We start from the raw sequence: 21,950 nt of genomic DNA on the forward strand, positions 1-21,950 counted from the left end.
GGCTTTGTAATGCATGCATTATATAATTCACAATAATTTATAACTTGTACATGTCATTATAATGGCCTTACAGTATGTGAAATTGTTCCTTGTGCAAGACAGACAAATTTGGAAATTGAGCGGAGTTTTTACTGCAGAAGGCTAGAATATAAAAGAGAGTGAATTTGGCTCTGTATCTGTTTATACAACAAATTTAATCTATATCTCATAATTGCAGATTTATGCAGAGTTGATCATTGTGTTGTAGTGAGCATTTCAATATTTAAATACTGTTTGACTTGTACACAGGCACTAAGTTAAAATACAATAAGATAAAAGGTGAACAGACCTCTATAGGCCTTAAAGGGCAAAAATCTTGTTTTTACTGACTCGCAGTGGTTTAACTTCTCAGCTTGCTGCAGTGATGTACAAGTGTACTTCAGGGTATGTCAGGACACCATAACATCACTGTTGGGTGAGGCTACAGGTGCAACACAGCACACTTCTGACGACACCCCTCAGTGATACTGGGCTTTTATATTTTTATGGTGCATGAATTTTTATTTTGGGGGGAAAAAAATATTTCACCCCATTTTTTGGGAGCTTGGGGGTCCCTGATAATATATCCATCATAAAATTTGTTGACCAGATATGTACTATAAGGGTACTCAAACACCAAGGGCCCTATTTTAACGATCTAGGGCGCATGGTCTGAAGCGCATGGCGCAAGTGCACTTAGGGTGTATCCAAATCCACTTTTTCTATTTTAACGGCAGAAAAATGGTCGATGCGCCAAGCGCATGGTTCAAAGAGGTTGTCCATAGTCTCCTAATTATTCATGAGTGTGTTTTTGGCGTAACATGCAATCAACCAATCACAGTAGTGTCATTTACCATTCCCTTTAAGAGCCAGGTGCGCTTGCACCTTGGCGGATTGCTATTTTGACGGCGCATTTGCCAAGTAGTACGAGGGAGCGCTTCTCTGCAGAGGAAACGGATCTGCTCGTGCGCAAATGGAAAGGGCACGATCCATAATGAGCACACTGCTGCTCCTGGACCCTCCTGTGGTCAGCCACAGACCACCAGTTTAAGATCCTGTTCATTAATTTGTTGCAAATTAATCTTCGTTTGGTTTTTGAAAAGGTTTATTTTTTTAAATTACAGCTTTGGTTTCTTTAAAATCGGTTTGTTCAGTCATGGAGTGGCAGGTCAAATCAGCGGGGTTTTAATTGCTGAAAGTATGGAAACCTGATCACTGTAATCTCAAAAATGTTAAAGAATATTTGTTAAATATTGTTCAAAAATTAAATCATTAATTTTAATCATGTAAAGAATCATCAACACAGTTATCAGGACTTGATCAGCTCTCCAAGAGCTGGCAGCAGCTAGAAGCTGTGCAGATTTATTTCCTTCGTTAGTTTAATCATTGTTTTCACCTCATTTCTTCCCTCATGTGTTCCTCATGTCATCATGTATTGATGCAGCAGGAAAGTCGATGTGTCCGATCCATTGTTGTTACTGCGATTACTTAATTCTGATAAATATTATGACTAAGCATTATGATATGTATTTTTTTAAATATATTAATATACACAATAATAATCTTTCACATTGTAATCCTTTTATTTGTTACCTTTTACATGTTTGTGCGCTGCTGCGCGTCCTGTGTGTGTAACAAGCAGAGTGTTTGTTGTGAACCTGCCTGTGTAGGCGCACATTACTGTCCTGATAATGCACCCTTAAAATAACAGTGAAACACTGCGCCATTGACTTTAGACCAGGTTTTTGTTGGTCAATAGCACATTCACTCTCTGCTGCCTCAAGATAGCAATGCGCCAACAATGCGCCTGACCACACCTTACTTTTAGACCAACACGCCCATGGGCGCGCTGATGGGCACAAGTGTCATTGCTATTTTAACAACATGGGCGCTGGACGGGAAAATGACAACTGCAGCGGTCTTAAAATAGCAAAGAGACTTGCGCTGTGCTTAGCACCGCTCTGCGCCGGGCGTAAGATAGGGCCCCAAGGGTTTCTATAGTACATTCGATAAGTGGAATAAGGAGAAAACAATCATTCTGACAAACATCAATCACAAATGGTTTCAATAAATCACAATATGAAGCTTTAATGTCAAAACATCGAACAAATGTGTGTCTGTGGAGGGGTTAGCCTGTGTGTGTAGGTATTTGTGCGAGTGTGTGTGTTGGCATCATGGGTTGTTCTCCACCGGGGTATGCATGGAACATTATCCTCTGGTACATCATCAACATCTTCATCCACAGACTCAGTCTCATTATCACTTGTACACACACACACACACACACACACACACACACACACACACACGTTACTCAGGGCTGCAGGAGATAGAATCGGTCGTCCACTAAGAAGGTCAGTAGTTTGATCCCCAACTCCTCCTGTCTGCATGTCGAAGTGTCTTTGGTCAAGATACTGAACCCCAAATTGCTCATAATGGTTGTGCCATCACCATGAGTGGTAGCTTGCCGCCATCAGTGTGTGAGTGTGTGTGTAAATGGGCAGAAAGTTATCAGCAGAAACATTGTAAAGTGCTTTAGATAAAAGTGCAATATAAGCAGCCATTTACCATTTACCATTACTCTACTGACTGACCCCTGACCTCGTACCTGTGTCTCAAACCTGATTCTGGCATCCACATCCACAGTAGATAGTAAACTAAATGACTATAGTGATAACTATTCATCCCAGCATATCTCCACACATGATATTGCCCTCACAAGAGTGGTCTAATTGCACAATATTGCCCTGAGGCAACAAATGAAAAAACACTGTTTTGGTATATAAATAAATAAATAAACAAACAAACAATGGAAACAGAATACAACACTAATAAAATAAAATACAGCAGTCTGGTATTATTAGAATTAATTAGGTCATTCAATTTGTTGCTAAAAGATGATGGTAGAGAAAGTGGCAAGAACATTTATATAACACATATCTGATTAAAATGTATGTCATATACAGAAACAATGACAGAGGACAGAGGCCTTTTTAAAGTATGGATCAAATGACTGTGTAATATGAGAGGGACTTGCAGTCATCATGTGGACACAACCTTGACTCCAACGGGATGATAATGTTACCCTGTGTTTGCTAGATGCGTCACTGGGCAATTGTTTACTAACATATTCAACAGAACTTCATGAGGTGATAATATATCAGTGTTTTCATTGTGTTCTGCTGTCCTCAAATGGCACAAGAAATCAATTAAGGCAGGTTTAAATGAGCCCTGAGCAAGAGCTTACAAGAGGGCCGTTTGTATGTTTCACCGAGGTCTGCGGTGGCATTGAGGGCTTGCTTATGTACCTCTGTAGCCTTGATGTGACCATCTGTGCAGGGCCACACTGGCACCATGTGGGTCATGTTCAAGCCATGAGGGTGACAGAGGGGAAGTAACAACAGCTGCTTTCATGAGCCCTGACCAGAGCCAGTCTGCCTCATGTAGCATACAAACCAATGCAAATGCAGTGCAGTCACTCATGCAGATATGCTCATGCAAGCAAATTATGAGCATTCACAAATTACTGTACACATGCACATGAACAAGCATCAACTTTTTAGCCCTTTTCCACAGCAGAAGCTTTTCCAGGAATTTGAGAATTAGGTACTCACTGCATTTTAACACATTATGTAATATCTTTAAGTCATGTATTTGGATGTCTTGATTTCATTAAAAAGAATGCTCCTACCAACCTTTTATCTTGACCTTTAAAAAGACAGGCACTTATACCAACACATACACACCTCACCTCAAAGACTTCCACCCAAAACAAGTGCTGACAGTGTTGTGAATCTTATCTTTGAAAACATTTGGCTTTCTTCCTGGTCAATCCAGATATCTTAACACCTCTTTAGCTAGTCGAGAGAATAAAGTGAGATAGCTGGAGAGACATGGAGACATGAAATACAAGTAGTAGCCCTGTCAACCCTGTTCATTTTGCCTTAACTCTATCTGCTGAGAGTGAGATGAGATAATTGGTATTAAACTCATGTCTGTGTGTTATGTATGGAGTGAAGTCAGAAGGTGGTTAGCGTAGCTTAGTATAAAGACTGCAAGCAGGGGGTAACAGCTAGCCTAGCTCTATCCAAAGTTCAAAACCTACCAACACCTCTAAAGCTTACTTATTAACAAGGTGTATCTTGCTTGTTTAATCACAACACAAGTATTGGTGTTGGTAGGTACTGTAAAAATCCACAGTTTGTGGATTTAAGAGGGAGTTATATGCTATAAATTGCCAGCATGGCTAGCAAAGAGGAAAGCCAATCATGTAATCCTTTCACCGTCTGTACAAAGTGTCCCAACAGCCCGGCATGTTCCCCTTCAGGATGAATTGTAATTGTTTGGTGATTTAATCATGAACCATCAAAGTGTTGAGCTGGACCCTTCAAGTCCCAACATGTTCTGCTTGTCTAACAGGGAAATTCCTCCAAAATGAAAATATAGGGTATTATTCTGTAAATTATCAAGGAAAATTAAATTTTAAGGTCATGAAACATGTTATGTACTTTAAATGGTTGAAAGAAAATATATGTTTATTTTTGGAAATCTTTCTTTCTAAATTTTCTCTCTATCCCAAAACCATGTGCATCTGACCAAGCTCCCAACCATTTTGTAGAGCTGTTGAAAATGTTGTTTCCCTGTTTATCTTTTCACCTCAGGGTCATTTTAAAATGCATTTGACTCAAATTGCATTTGAATGAGTGTTGTAGTTTCAGCTTACCACACACTCTCTCACATATGCACTGTCACACACACACACAAACACACTCACACACACACACACACACACACACACACACACTGATGATGTTAGGCTCTGCACTGTGAGATAAGATAGGTCAAATGCGGTGCTGAACTGAGTGTGGGTGTTGAGAGGGCTGCATGGTGAATAGCAATGTCCAAAACTAATCGGGATTAACTTCTAATCGCTTCAACCACTGGGCTGCTATGCAAATCAGCTCAATTATGGGCACAGGCCCTGGCCCCTGATTGGTCCTTATCATGAATGGGCTAGGACAGAGAAGGGAGGAAGGGATGAGGGGTGGACTGGTTGGCCACACCATGGCTGCTCACTAGGAATAAACACTGGTGCCATCTATTTCTGGTTGAAAATAGAAAACTTATTTGCTCCCTATTACTTGATTGTTCTATTTTTATTGTGTTTTGTGGTTGTTATGTCTTTCTCTGTTCTGTGTGAACTGTTATTCTTGGTTAATTTTCCCTTAGTGTTTCCTTGACTATTTTATCACAATCATTGACATAGTAACATTGAAAGGGTCTCTATACAGGAAGTGGACACAAAACGGTGAATAAAATATTGGTCCACTCAACACTGGTCCAAACATATCTCAAGGTTGCAGTGGATAATAATGTTGTAATTTCTAATGAGTTCAATATTTCTCCGACAGACCAAAAAGCACACTTGTACATGCATTCACACTCATATTCATGCACACACACATGCATGCACACAAAGAAAAAAGTTCCAATATAACTGGCTGACTCTCTGTGGGAGAATGACCCCTTTTGATTTCAACCTTTAATGGGCTTTCCTCTTCCACCAAAAAATTAATTGAACAATTATTACAATTGACAAAAATATAATACTGATGGTAGGTCACATTTTTGAGATACAAAATCAAAATTATGATACAGAAAGTCATAAAGACTGTAAACTATCATGACTATACAGTATCTCATCATTTTGAGGTAGTCAGAATTTTTACTAACAGTGTCATAATTTTGGCTTTTTCTCAAAGTTATCACATATATTTCCCAATTTTAACTTTAAAAGTCTAAAATTTAACTCATGTAATAAGTATTCCTTAATACCCCACAATTAGAATCTCATAATTTTTCAGTAATTTTCAATTACTAATATTTCCAGATATTGATTCAGAAAGTCATCATTTTGACTAAGTTTCTTGTAATTATCAGTTAGTATCTAATTTAGACTGTTAACCATAAGCCTCTGATGAGCAAATTAACTATACAGTATACAAGTATGTGCTGGCCAAAAAGACAAAACATCTCTGCAGAGCTTCAGTGTTAGATAATCATTCTTGGTGACTTTGGCACTATCATTATGAATTTTATATTTATCCTAATGTCTTTTCATTGATATAGTTCAATATTGAATTGTCTTTGTTCAAATAAGGTGTAAGCTATCTACAGAGTCAACACAACAGCAACAATTATGGACCAAACTGTGGAACATTTGTATTGTTTTCTCAAAAGCATTCAATAACTATAGCCTTCAAATTACCTGAATACTTTTTTCACTCAGACAAACAAAACTCTGTGGATCTGCAGCACTTTCTACAAATGTGTAATGTTGAAATACATCTATATTCAGCCAACCCCACACTAAACAAGACTAGGTCAAAACTTTGTATATGGCTGGACCATATATAAAAAAGTGTTACCATGGTTACTGAGCTGGGACTCATATAAGCCGCAGAGATGGAACGGAACTGTCACTTAAATTAGCGAGGCTTATTGAAATAATCAATCAATCTTTATTTATATAGCGCCATATCACAACAGAAGTCATCTCAAGGCACTTTTCACATAGAGCAGGTCAAGACCGTACCGTAAATAAGCCAGGCTATCCCATTAGCCAGCTTGATGGAACACCCCCCCAGATCAGTTCATCGGATCATGTTCTCACCGGGATGACAACATGTTGACCAGCTGATCATCTCAGGAGTCAGGCTGCTAGCTGCTGAGATGACCGGCTGGTCTCACCCGGCCAGTGGCTCTGAAACAGACCCCAAAACATCAGAGCAAATATACAAATAGGTGTTATTTGGCTAAACTGACCACATATTGGGAATCTAAATGGTTACTTTCTCACCTTAAAAATATTAAAAGAAGACATATTAACAGTCCTACAGCGAACATTACAACAGCTCAATCTCCACCATCACTGCTGGTTTGTGCAAAATGCATTCTGGGATACTTAGCTTCAGCCACCTTCGGCCGACCAATAGTGTCATTTCATCGCTCAGCCAGTTAGGCAGACATTCGCATCTGGGGCTGGCCCTGCTGTTGCAGACCAGCCAAAAAAAAGACAAACTGTCAGAAATAAAGTCCATTAAAAGTTTGTTTACATAATATACACATTTCTAACACTGTCAACAATTAAAAAACAACTTATACACAATAAAAAAGGGATTTCACTTCACAGACTGCCATAAAAAGATAATCATGTGTTGCCTGTTGTTAGTGTTTTTATCTCTGTGTTCTGATTGACATGAGTTATTGTGTTAGTGTGTGCTGGAAGGCTTTGCTTTTGAATGTCAAATGAACTACTGTGCCCAGCAGTTTGTTGGTAAAGTTGACAGTGTGTTTTGAAAATGTGGACTCAGTATTGAGCCATGCATGGAAATGCGAGGATGTAATTTGACCTAATCATCTTTTGTTATCTTGTGTGTTTCTACAGTTACGGACGAGTATATGCTGCCGACCCCTACAACCACACACTCACTCCAGCAGCCACATACAGCGTTGGTGCCATGGTAAGACTATCATGCCTGCCACATGTCGCTGTTTTTCGTCCTGTATCATCAAAGTGTGTCCCCAAAATACATGTTGAACTTGAGCTGCTCTTTTGCTGTGCATGTCATGTCTTCTATTCATATTTACATTTATTAGAGCTGCACTAGGTGCACAGACAGGAGAGGAGTAAGAATAATTAAGGCTAACTGACCAATTATCACATTTTGTATTGTTAACGAGGGCAATGGTAACATAACCCTGATAATTAACTCTAGTAGCTGAGTTTAGGTGACCATATCCATATTAAAACATTATAAAGCAGGCCTTTCATATTATCACAGTAAGGGTAGCCCTATCAAGTCATACCGTGGTAACCAACATATTTTCATAATTAACTCAATATCTTCCCCTAACACAGTACTATCTGACACTTCACTTTGACCCTGTAGGCACCGTAGGGCTTAACATACTTAGAGTACGTTGGAACTGACCAAGTGGAGAGTACGGCCTCCATTGAGTTTTGTTCGGGGTGGGTCAATCATCCACCCAGCTGGATGTGCCTGGAAAACCTCTAAAGGGAGAGGGCATCCGGGAGTCTTCATCACATATCTAAATCACCTCAACTGACTAATTTCAATGCAAATGGAGCAGCACTTGTACTTAGAGCTCCTTCCCTGTCCTTTACAATGAGCCAGGCCACTCTGCAAGGAAAATCATGACCACAGGTGAGCGTTCAAATGTAAATATACCAGTACGTTGAAAGTTTTGCCTTCTGGTTCAACTCAGTCTTCACTATAGCAGACCAGTACAGCTTTCACATTACTGCTGATGCCACACCAACCTGCTAGTCAACCTTGTGTACCAACCTATCCTCACTTGTGAAGGATGGACCCTGACACTGAAAGAGTTATATCATCTACAAAAAGAAGAGATCCAATCCTGAAGTCACCTTTTCCATTCCCCAGCTGTGCCTTGCGAATCTGTCCATGAAAATCACAAACAGAATCAATGAGAAGATTCAACCCTGGCAGAACGCATGCCCCACAGGGATCATGTTTTACTTTTTGCTTAGAATATGGACACAGCGCTCACTCCTATTATACAAGGCCCAGATGGCACATAGCAATGGCCCTGGCAGCCCATACTCTCAAAGCAGAGACACAGGGGCACACCCTACTCTAAGTCTACAAAGCACATGTAGACCGAATGAGCAAACTCTCATGAACCCTTTAGTATCCTTAAAGGAGTAAAGAGCTGGTCCACTGGTCCATGACTAGAATGGAATCCACATAGCTTCTTCCCTGAAACAATAGGTTAGAGTCTCCTTTACAGCACTCTGGTACGGGCTAGGATACCACACTACCCAGCCTCCTTTGCTGGGTAGTGTGATATCCCGATAATTGGAGCACACCCTTGGAGCACACTGCAATACTCTTCACTGAGCTTTCTGAGTTTCTAAAAAGAAAAACCCATTGGTCTGTGCCCAGTTTGCTCATTTTGTTAATTCATCCATTAGCATTGGGATATGATTGCATTTTATGGAATTTGAATACAGTATATCATATAATTGGCTTATCAAATCTGAATCTTCTCAACCGCATTACTGAATCTAATTAGTTTTAAAGACAACTTAAACAAAAAGATCTGTAGTCACTGCATTGAATGGCAGCCTAATCGATATTTACAACTTGTCGTTACATCCTAAAATTGAGGTGAGCAGCATGAGACATGATATATGACAAATCTAAACTTAAGGAACATGTTAACCAAGCAGCAATGACTGAGTGCTGCATCCAAAACTAAGATGTACCTCTTTACCACCTTCATCTCCTGCAGATCCTAAAAATGGGATTTGGTTCATAGATGTCACCACTCCAGATTCTCTCAAAAATCCATCAGCTATCCCAGTCTTCCACTTGAGGTCACCAAGGTGTGACACTGCCTAGTGCAGCTTTTAAATTAGGGGTGGTGCTGAATCCAAATACGTTATTTGGCAAAGCACAAATAGTGTTTTTTTTATGAGCATTTATTTCATACAAATATTTTTAAAATTATTTGTTTTTGGGAAGAAAAAAAAACATGTCAAATACCAGCATGCAGATTGGTTGCCTCACTGTCTTTCCTCTTCTCTGATGTTACATCTCTCAGCAGGTGTCAACTAGGGGAGTTATATCCACCTGCTACATGATGCACATTTACTAATTTGGACATCACTCCCGGAGTTGGGGGTGTTCGCCAGACATAAAGCTGAGCTACTGACACATGCAAAGTGCTCCCAAGGACTCTCCATAATCTGTTAGTCCCCTTCTCCTTTCCACAGTTAGGTTGCAAAAAGTAGGCAATAAATCAAAAGTGCAAAGCAATAATCACCTTTGAAGTTTCCCCCTACATGTTACACAGTGTGCTGTCTCTGTGTTGTGGGTGTATAAAAAGGTAGAGGTCTGTCTGCAATGAGGCGATGAGGAAAGTTTTAGCTCAGTGGTCAGCACAGTCATCTATGATCTGGGAGACTCCAGTTCGAGACCCAGTGTGGGGACCTCCTTCACAAGGTAGTTTATTCATGAACACTTATTGTAACACATTAATTTTCTAAAATGAAAAGCATTATAAAAGTAATAAAAACAAAAACAGGATTTTTAAACCTCTTTCCACTTTTATTCAAATACAAATACAAATACAAATAATTTTGCTGCCTCAACAAATATAGATACAAATACAAATACTGGGCTCTCTGCACGTGCCGAGTGGGGACCTCCTTCGTAAGATAGTTTATTCAAAAGCACTTATTTTAACACTTTAATATTCTAAAATTAAAAGTGTAATGAATACAAAAACATGATTTTTATGCCTATTTCCACTTTTATTTAAATACAAATACAAATAATTGTTCAAGGAGACTAGGGAAGTATTTTATTTGCTCTTTGCTAGTAATGTGGGTTTGAGATGCACTGCATTATCACATTTTTTGTTAATGTGGACCTAAGATACTTTGCATGTTTACGCCTTTGTGCTTATGCTGTCAAATGTTCCCCTGACTCCCAATAAGGCTGGTTTAAGAGACCAGATCTTTATTTGTATTTACACACAAAAGTAAGATAGGAGATTCTATAATATGGGCTTAAAGTAAAAACCACATCACTTCAAGCTTTTTGACCAATTAGCATGACAATTAGCATGACATTGGCATCTACTCATCACTAAAGGATAAGTTCAGATCCTTTCAAGTCTGTCTTAATGTAAAAGATGTACATCTTTCAATGTACATCTCATATGTACATTGAAAGAGTGTCGCTGTAATCATTCCTCCATACTAGCTATGAAGTAATCCCTTCCCTGGTGCTACTCCACTGTAATAGATTTATTTATGTACATATTTATTGGGACCATGTACAGTGTTAAACATAAATGTTACCATTTGAAGTACTGTACCAGAGTTAGTTTATAGCTAATTTTAATCTGCAGTCCCTTAGGCAGGTCACAATTAAAACATATAACAGTGTGAGACAACACACAGTCCTCATTTTGGATTTGGCAAAACAGATACAACAACAGATCTTATTTCTTTAAAGAAGAGTTAGTCCACTGTCAAAAACAGCAGAAGCAATACATACAAATATAATTAAAATGAATGTTGGATTAGACTTTCTTTTGGCAGATTAAGATTATGAGAACGTTGATTTGGATCAGAAACAGAACAATGTGATCAAGACATATCTATTTTTGACTGAGGTCTTTGACTTACCAAAAAGGAATGACATATTGGGCTTCTGGGCCTGTCTCTGGGGTGACCCGTTTTTTAATCCATCCATTAGTGTTGGAGTTCCATAGCATCTCATGGAATCTGAATTCAGTATTGCATCTAAGTCAATTTAGCTCAACATTTTCAAGTACAAAGTAAGAAGAAACAGTTTTGAGTGGCAGCGTAACTCATATTCACAACATTTGGTTATAACCACAAAAAGTAGTGAGCAGCATAAGTTATGAAATTTATTTCACACATTGTAAAAACAGGTGTAGCCCACTAACTGCACTTACTTTTCACAAGCTACTTGCTCCAAGCTAGCTCCCCAAACCTGACTTTGATGTGACACAATCAACTAGATCATTTCTGTATAGAAGAGTCACCACTTCCTTGGTCTTGTTGAACAAACTAAAACACAACAAACGTGTGCTGGTTGAGTAATGTAACCCAGTGGTGTTTCTTTTTCCTCACAAATGATCTTTACCTGAGTACAGACACTGGCTTACAGAGAGCATATTGACCAGAGAACAGACAAAAGTATAATTTTATCAACTGCAAACTGGATCCTAATATAAATAGAGCTGACTGTCAAAACCCAACCAAACCATCCATACCTAAGAATATCTGCTATGGCTCAGCAAGAAAACATTGTCCATGGAAACACAAAGAGAGGCAAAGTCACCCACTTGATTTGTCTAACTCACACTACTGGAGCTTCATATTAAGCTTTTAAAGAGGACTATGGATTTTATGCTCCATCTTTTACAGTTGAGAGACTTTAGGAAGCGATCACTTCACAGCCAGTATGGACAGGAGGAGTGATTACAGCAACCAATAAGTCTTTCAAAGTACCTAGGTTATGTGAGTATTGTATTAATACAGACAAAACAAAATCCAATCATACATTACATTTAAACATTTGTGCCAGCTATAATTAGTTTTGTCATTGTGTATTTCTTGAAAAATCTTTGAAAATGGTACTTTCATCATGTGCAGGACTATAGAATGCCAACTTAAACACCTTAAAAGATAGCTCAGTAAGTGTGACATCAATCAGCATTATAAATAAAGGAATTAGAAAAAAATATATTTGGCTGCCATTTTGTCTTTGACATAGGTAAAGAAGATTAGAAAGGAAGTATCCATTGAATAGACCTACCCTAGAGTAATTTTATTTTGGAAATTAGTCTTTTAGGTCATACAGTGGAAACCAGTGCATTGCTACTCACACCCATAAATTAAATTTGACCAACTGCACTTCACAATCTCCACATACTCTTCCTTCATCTCCTCCATACTGCCCCCCTCCCCCACTCCAACCTCTTCAGTCACTGTGCATGAGCTTTTCTGCAGCGCTGACATCTCCTCACTTAAACTTAATTGAATTTGTCTGTGCTGCTAACGGCAGTCCAAATGCCACATTAATCCTGCCTGTAAAAGGTGATGAATGTCTTCATGCCTTGGCAGCCCAGTCCATGTTAGTTATTACATTTCTAATTTGGTGGATACCACCTCACCCCACACTCCCTGGTAATGAAATAATTAGTCATTTTGATAATTAAATCCCTTGTGGTGCTGCAGCCACAGGGAGGAGGCGAGGGCGGGAAGAAATGAGTAAGAGTGCTGGGCGGACTGGAGGGAAAGATTGTCGAAACACACTGATTAGTCGCAAACACCAACCTCCAAACTGAATCAAAATCAGGCTACTGTGTAATTAACAAATTGTATAATGCATGTTTGCCAACAATAGAAAAGTACTAGCGTCAAATAGCATTCAAAGTCTTAGTTAAATATTAATACAATAAAACAATAGATAATGTTAAAAGTGCCACACCGCATTTTAAAAGTGCTTCATTCCTCCTGCCACCATATGCCACTGCAACAAACAAAAACTATGGTTAATAGTTATGATGACATTGACATACATATATGTATACAGTAGTGAAACAACCATCAGTCACCTCCTCTACATGGATGACATCAAGCTGTATGCCAGGAATGAGCGTGACAGTGACTCACTGATCCACCTCACCAGGATCTAGAGCAACGACATCGGAATGTCATTCAGACTAGATAAGTGTGGTCGGATGGTATTCAAGAGAGGGAAGATGATCAGAACCAAGGGGGTTGAACTACCAGAAGGCAGCATTGCAGATGTTCAGGACAGCTACAAATACCTTGGGATCCTGCAGGCAAATGGGAACCATGAGGGAGAGTAAGGCAGGTCCTGAAAAGTCGGCTGGATGGGAAGAACAAGATACCCCGCTGGTATAATAAGCTGGCCAAAGGAGGAGATAGAGGCCACTGATATCAAGACAAAGAAGCTCCTCACAATGCATGGAGGGTTTCATCCCAAGTCCAGCACCCTGAGACTGTACACTAAGCAGAACAAGGGAGGCCAAGGACTGGTGAGCGTCAGAGCCACTGTCCAGGACAAAACAGCCAAGATCCAGGAATACATCAGGAAGATGGCCCCCAAAGATGAACTGCTAAGTGAATACCTCAAGCAGCAGAAACCCGATGATGCAGAGGAGGAGAAGGAATCATCATGGAGGGACAACCCCCTACACGGCATGTACCACCGACAAGTAGAAGAAGTGGCTGATATCTAGAAATCCTACCAGTGGCTGGAAAAGGCTGGGCTGAAGGACAGCACAGAAGCACCAATCATGGCAGCACAAGAACAGGCACTTAGTACAAGATCAATAGAGGCAGGGATCTACCGCACCAGACAGGACCCCAGGTGCAGGCTATGCAAAGGTGCTCCTGAGACAGTTCAGCACATAATAGTAGGGTGTAAGATGCAGGCAGGAACAACGTACATGGAATGCCATAACCAAGTGGCTGGCATAGTGTACAGGAACATCTGCACTGAGTATGGGCTGGAAGTCCCAAGGTCAGAATGGAAGACACCTCCTAAGGTGGTTGAGAATGACCAAGCTAAGATCCTGTGGGCCTTCCAGATCCAGACTGACAAGCTGGTGATGGCTAACCAACCAGACAACATGTTGATCGACAAACAACAGTGGTGATAGATGTAGCAATCCCAAGCAATAGCAACATCAGGAAGAAGGAACACTAGAAGCATACCAAGGGCTGAAAGAGGAGCTAGAAAAGATGTGGGGAGTAAAGGCAAAAGTGGTGCCAGTGGTAATCAGAGTACTGGGGGCTGTAAGCCACAAACTGGGAGAGTGGTTCCAGCAGATTCCAGGTACAACATCTGAGGTCTCTGTCCAGAAGAGCGCAGCCCTAGGAACAGCTAAGATACTGCACAGAACCCTCAAACTCCCAGGCCTCTGGTAGAGGACCTGAACTTGAGGAAGACACACCACCACCCCCATGGGAGGGGGGTAAGAGAGGAAATTTTTTCAATAAATCTACTTAGGCTAAACTACATTGGCTGTCACCACTGGCAGTTTCATCTGAATGTCATGTCCTGCCGACCTTCTTGCTTGTCTTGCTCTGCTAGTCTTTCAAATAACCACTAAATTAGCAGCAACCCAAAAACACCTTCTCAATAACTGCTGTTTCATGGAGTTGGGTCCAGAACACCAAGAAGTCTCAACAGTGTGTTCCAGAAGCACCCACCTCTTTACCTGCTGCAACACACTCTCCGTACCTGCAACCACACACTGCACCCTGAAGCAAGTCAACACTGTTCTGCATCAGTCCCTGAGATGCACACTACCTGTGCTAGGAAAAGCTACCAGAAAAGGCTTTTACAGAAGACAAGAGCATTTCCTAAATGTTCAAAAGGACTAAATGCTAAAATTCAACAAGTCCTTAAAATTAAATGATAAAATACATTGCTTGCCCGTGCACTCCCGAACAACACATAAGCATTGATCTGACATCCCTATTGATGGGACATCAATTTTCTGTGCCCTCCAGAATAGAATAGCATAGAAAGCCTTTATTGTCATTGTATTGTAGATACATCAAAATTAGGAGAAAACCATTTCAAAGATAAGAAAGTTTGATAATCTGAGGACCCGTTGGGATATTTTTGTTAGGTTAAGGCACAAAAACCTAACTTGATTATGTTGAGGGAAAGATCCTGGTTTGGGTTAACCTCATTAAAGGTAGGGGACCTTTGTTTGCATGGTTACGTGGACACAGTAATAAATTCTTGGTGGTCAGAGAACAATTATGGTCATGGTTAAAATAAACTACAGAGGTCTTATCTACTTGAATGTAAACATATGTTTGTTTTGGGGCATTAGCTCAAACAACTTGCTGTCGTTTTCCTTGGGAGGTCAGTCTCCAAAATCTCCATCACCTCCAACCAGTGAAAGATTTTGTCAGTCCTGCTTCACATTCTGCTTAAAATCACCCATTGATTACATTTTTTGTTTCATCATTTACTCCACTTTTTCATGGTTGTATTGACTGGATTTCTTTCATATAGCTGTTGGCATGTACCCCTGGCATGAAGCGTCTCGCTGTGCTTGCTGCATGATGGTTGCTCCGGTCATGGGTCTTTTTCATCCCCCATGGGTTTGCACTGGAATAACGGTAATGTAATGTTGAAACTCTAGTTGTAGTTGGTGCTGGACTGAGGGGGCTAACAAGGATTTATGTGTGTTTGTGTGTCTGTGGGTGTGTGTGTGTGTCTGTGTACATTGGTGTTCCTATGAATATGTTGCAATCTCTCGTGGGTATATGCCTATGTGTGTGTTGTGGTGTTTGTCGGTGCATATATGTGTGTGTTTCAGAATGCGTTCACCCCGCTGACAGATGCCAAAACTCGGAGCCATGCTGACGATGTGGGGTTGGTGCTCTCCTCTCTCCAGGCTAGTATATACCGGGGAGGCTACAGCCGCTTCGCACCCTATTAGCAACACCTCCAACCTATACTCAACCTTCCAACAGGACAGAAAGAAAGTGCGTGTGAGTGTGAGTGTGTGAGTGAATGAGAATGACAAAGAGAGGAGAGGAACTAGCTATCATAGGAGAGACGTTACTGAGGCGTGGGTATTGCAATACATGCAGTTTGTGCATCATTTCAGCATCTCCTAAGAGAGAAGTACAAAAAAAAGGATCAAGAATAAAATGACAGCTGATATTTTTCATCTTATACCTCAGATATTTTGTGCTGTGTATTTTGATATTGTGGGTTTTTAATTTCTAAAGATTTAAACATAGATTATCAGCTGTAGAGGTTTTTCCATGGTACTAATAGAGAGCTGCTAGAGTTAGGACAATTAGGACACAAAGGAAATATTTATCAGATTCAAATTGTTAGGGCTTGTATAGAACTCCAACCCTGTAAGATAGGACATAGTCACATTTTGGGGTTTTTATGTTTTGTAAGAGTGTTGAAGTGACTATGCTAGTCAAGTGATGTTTTTCTTCTCTCAGATTCCTTTGGCACTTCCTCTGTCAGTTTAGCAATGATAGATTTTTTTTCTTGGTTTTGGTAGGATTAAAGAAGCCTTGGAAAACATGGAGATTTTAAAGGGCAGGGTGGGATGACTTAGAGAAGCTAAGTTAGAGCAGCCAGGATTGCCATTTTTTAAGTCAGTTATCTGGAGATCATGACTTTCTTATGTGGTTATTTTGAGAACAAACTGTTTACTTGTGACTACAACTTAACACAACATCTCAAGTTCTCAAAATCTGTTTTAGTTGTGCTCATTTTGCCAAACCAGTATTCTAAGATAACAATCCTGCTTTTTTTGGTACTCTGGTACTGATTTTTAAAACCACATTACATTCATCAAGTGGACACAAACACGACTTCAAATGAATGTTAATGTTGCTCTGTATCTGCTGAATGTGTAAATACACAACTGTTAGCTCACTTTTGTAACTTAAAATAAGGTGATGTCAGATTTCAGCTTGTTTTCCTGCCCCCAAGTGACAAACTAAGAAAAGAACTGCTTATTGCATTAGAACAATGTGAAAATACTCACTTGCAAGTAAAGGTTCCACATTCCAAATGTTACTGAAGCAAAAGTACAAGTAACAAAAGTAAATATACTCATTAAGCAGAATGTCTCCTGAGTGTCATATTATAAAATACTGGGATTAATATCACTGATGCATAAGTATTAATATGGAATTAATATTTCAGATGAATAAACATGTCAGCAACATTTTAATATGTAGCTCTTGGAGGTGGAGTTAATTTATACAGTGTTGGGTTGTTCAATCAACAACACTGCCTCATATGTTTTGTAAGTAAAATTTAAATATGCAAAGTAACTAGAGCTGTCACTGCAGCACTTGCATAAATGTATTTAGTTACTCTACACCACCACAGATTGCACTGTGTGCATTGTAAGGTTTTCTTGTTTCTCTAATGATGGCATCTGCGCTCGTTAGTCAGTCATTTTGGGCTAATTAAGTCATGATACCAAGATAATATGGGGACAGTAGCTGTAAGCAATCCCAGCTGCTCTCAGCTTCCATAGATATGCATAGGTGTGTAGTTTAGTTTAGTTTTAGGGAGAGAATGATGTGAGTCAGCACGTTATTCAGGCTGTAGATGTATTGACTAAATAATGTGGTTATATCTTACATCACTTCAAGCCAAAGGTTCGGATTGACATATCTGGTGTGTTTATGTGTATAGTCAAGATTGTAAAATAGATATGAACTATGAGATAGGGGAAAAAAGGATTGCCATGGCAACTAAACTGTTCAACCATTTAATTGCTTAGTCCACATGCAGAGATATGGAAAAGAATTAGGGCCATATGAAAAAATAATAATTCTGAGTAAAAGGCAGAATTCTGGAGAAAAAGGTCAGACTTTACTCACAGAAATCTGACTACAATTTAATGTTTTGTGGCACTAATTCTCTTCTGTTCTGAGTAGTGTTGGTCGTCCAGACATAGATGTTTTTTTATATAAACTTCCAATATATTCATTGGTATAATTGATGATTTTTATATTACAGGAGAGATTTAAAAAAATATATATAGCAGTGGCCAAAGCTACTATGTCTATTTTATCTTTTTGTTAATTTGGTTTTGCCTTTTTTTCTTTCATAATTAAAATTTAAGGGGGGTAAAGTATAATAATCCAACAATGTATTATATTTGAACTGTGCAGTGAAGATGTTCTCTTATATGAAATACACAATGGTATAATGTTTTAGATTTAGACACGTAGATCAGTTGTTAGGGCGAGCTATCTCATTTTCTATCAAATCATTCTGATTTTTATTAACTCTTTACAAATAATGTAATCACTATGTAGATACTCTCATTCACCTTTTTTTGTCAATTGTACCATTTTGCACATGCAACTTGTAATTTTCACATAAACCTGAGACATATCAGTGCTGTAGTTGTAATTTTTCTTCTAAACTTTTTTTTTATCAGTTCTGCAACTTCTGATTCTTTTTCTTTCCTCTCATGTCATTCTTAATGTGACATTCTTTTTGTTGTTTTCTAGAACTCAACCTTTACTCTTTGAAAACTAACTGTTTGAATATTACAATATTAAATAAATATGAGAAATAAAGGATTTGTGAACAGGCTAATGTATGATGTAAATAGAAGTTAATGGAATAAATCTGTAGTGTATTTGAAAAGCACTACATGGGCAACAGGAGCTCGGCTACGGCTGCATTGCAAGTCAGCCTACGGGCCGCTTCCTGTGCCACATTCTGTTTACAACTATTCCCAATTAGTGGTGTCGTTACATATCTCCCTTTTTGTATTTATAACAAATTAGATAGGAAAAACTCTCAGATGCATCACATTATTTAAAAAAAAGGCAGCAGTAAGAGCCTCTGGGCAGTTTGGCTCAGCTGGTTCAAACTTTCGTCTGTGTGCTGTGTGTGAAGACCATCGGTCAGACTGGCCGACTCTTAGTCTTCACTTTGCTGAATGTCTGACTCCGCAACTACTTTATACAAGCACTGCTTCCAGTAGGTGTTGTGGTTCAAAACAAGGCTTCCTACCCCATCATTGTATGTGCATGTACTATGGTTCTTCCACTTATCAATAACCATCAATAAAGTTTTGTTTTCTCAAGTTCTTCTTGTTTGTGTACTCTTTTAAAAGTTATTTTTAGGGTAAAGAAAGGTTAGCTAGCTAGCCCGGTAGCATTTTGTTTCTCTTGGTATTACCAGCTAACCTCAATACTGTATGTCCTGGACCTGTCCAATTTCTGGGGACCTCTAAGTAAGTCTGATTTGATCTATGTGTTATTTTTGATTTTTTGTTTTGTCAGCAAGTTCCATGAAAAGACCAAAAAAAACAAGTCTTAGTGTTAGTCCGTCTCTCAATACTTTCTGACTTCCCTACCCTGTTTGTGACTCAGCTCCAAGTCTAATGGTTCCTACCAAGTGGCAACTACCACGACTTGACGCTGAAGCCAATGTGGAAGTCCCTTATAGTGCAATACCACCGATGGCCACTAGATGCTGGCTCTAGCTGACTCACATTCAAAAAATGTCAACTCCTCTCTAGAAACACCAAGTCAGTCATTTTTGTTAACATGTCAACAAGAACAAATTCAGGCCCTCTAATAAGTATGTTGGTGGTCATTTTTGAAATTGTTGCTCTATTAACAAGATTTGAAGACTTACAGTAGCTTTGATGTCTGCCATGTGGGCGTTGATTGACAGCTGTGATTGATAGTTGGCCTACCTGCTGCTCTCCTGGCTCTGGGACTCACACTGAGTTGCACTATAGTCGCAGTATTTCATTAAGTTTAGTGTTACTTGATCATGATACCTGTCCTGCTAGCATCATTTAAAGTAGCATCAGTTAAAGTAGCTATCATTAGCCCAAGTAAGCTTGTGTTGGCTTCAGTCCGAACTAGCGGGGCGTGTTTCCAGAGCGTGAAAGGCAATACCCCACACTATTTGAAAGGTCCTGACTCCAAACAGAAAAGATGGAGCCAAGCATCCATAACTGCAGCTCTTGGCTTCAAACCGGCTCCAATGCAAACTCGTGGGTGATGTCACACTGTCATAGCCTGCTTCATCCATCTTTATATACAGGCTATGGTTCCTACTGAACCAATTTTTATTTAAAGCTGCAATCAGCAATGAATGGGCCTTTGCACCTCATGCGTGTTGAAGACAGTGTGGGACCGTTGGGCCCCTGGCACTTTCATGCTAAGGCCCTAATAATAACAATAATAATAATAATAATAATAATAATAATAATCTTTACAAAAACAATAGGTTCCTTGCACTTTCAGTGCCGGGGACCGTTCGTGCTCGGGCCCCAATAATAATATTTACTTTAATTACAAGAGGGCCTTCGCACCATGCAGTGCTTGGGCCCTAATAATTCCCTCAGTTACGAGAGGGCCTTCGCACCATGCAGTGCTCAGGCCACACTTTCAGTGCCAGAGCCAGTTGGGCCCCTGGCACTTTCGTGCTCGGGCCCTAAAAATAACTAAAATATATGGTTTAGTTTTTCTTTAAAAAGGTTCAGTAATTTCCTAAAGCAACAGGTCACTGTAGTTTTAAGCATACATTACTCAAACAGGAGAAAATAGTGCATTTGTAGGGGTGGATGAATTCACATTTGGTGTTGTTTAGTGAGTATTTCCGACAGTAGGTGAGTCTAAATAAACTACAGTGTATGTGTTCATGGTTATGAAAGAACATGTCACCCAGTGCAATAATGTGGCTCACTGATATGTTTTTCATACTTTTGGACAACAACAGAGGTCTATGGCACAGAGACAAGATGACAAGGTATATCAGGCTTTGGATATGCACACAATACTTGTTAGTAGATCAACAATGTTGATCTACTAACAATTGCAGCCTAGTCTCCTGAGATTGAGCCTCATAGTAGAGCATGAAGGCTTGGGCTCATATTGTGCCTCAAAGCAACAATCACTTTTGACATTTAACCTTTTCCTTAACTAAGCAGTCTTTGTTGCCTCACCTGGGCAGCAGCCCAAGAGTGATATGAGGGCTGGAGGTCACGTTCTCATTGTTTCTGTTGGGAATTGGGGGTTTTAGAAACCTGGGGGGAGTTTACATTCTAGAAGCTGAGCATGTACACAGATATGAATGACTTCAGTTTTTTAAGTTGCATGCCTAAGACTCTCTTCAATGTTGATTTTTGTTTGTAATTACTGTGTTAAAATCTGGACTTTTTGTATTTGTTTCAACCCCTGATGTTGTATATTAAAATAAAATTGACTTTTAATTTAGAATTTAGTTTTGATGTCTCTTGTGCACATTGTATACTCTACATTAGACTATATGAATAATTTTGTTCATGATAAATGTTTTCATGTCTTTAAAGGTTAGAGGTACACTATTTTCAATGTGTTTTGATGAATACATTTCCTTGTTGCTGTGCTTTTAATACATTCATTGAGCAAATGGTTTCCCAACCTCCAGTGCACCATCAGACAAAATGAAGGAGGGACAGCAGCCATTATTCATCATTTCATCTCGTTGGAAGTGAAGTACTTTGGGATCAAGTGAAATATGCATGTCGTCCCTGCTTTCTAATAGAAGCAAAGAGAAGAATTACTCTCGAACTCAATGTGATTATAGTAATTAGAAAATTTTTGCCATGGGGTTAGGCTGAAAGATAAGCAATATAAATGTTTAAATTTGATGAAGTGTTCATATTACAGAAGGTAATTATGTCTCGCTAGTGTAAGAACAGGTGATCAATAATTAATGCATAGCAGGTCACATGTCATGGAGATATTATTCAAACTGCGTATTAATTCTGCAATTCAGGTTGAA

General features: G+C 39.4%; 1 protein-coding gene across 1 annotated transcript in view; it reads left to right on the forward strand.

Annotated features, from left to right (window-relative positions):
- rbfox1 (RNA binding fox-1 homolog 1) overlaps positions 1-19,251 on the forward strand; it is a 100,696-nt gene extending 81,445 nt beyond the window's left edge. The window contains exons 11-12 of the mRNA XM_067570434.1: positions 7,466-7,541; positions 15,979-19,251. Of these exons, the coding sequence (XP_067426535.1) occupies positions 7,466-7,541; positions 15,979-16,101 (199 nt within the window). The 3' untranslated portion in view covers positions 16,102-19,251. The remainder of the gene's footprint in view (positions 1-7,465; positions 7,542-15,978) is intronic.
- The last annotated feature ends 2,699 nt before the right edge of the window (positions 19,252-21,950 follow it).

Source organism: Thunnus thynnus, chromosome 17 (assembly GCF_963924715.1).
Source record: "Thunnus thynnus chromosome 17, fThuThy2.1, whole genome shotgun sequence".
NCBI lineage: Eukaryota > Metazoa > Chordata > Actinopteri > Scombriformes > Scombridae > Thunnus > Thunnus thynnus.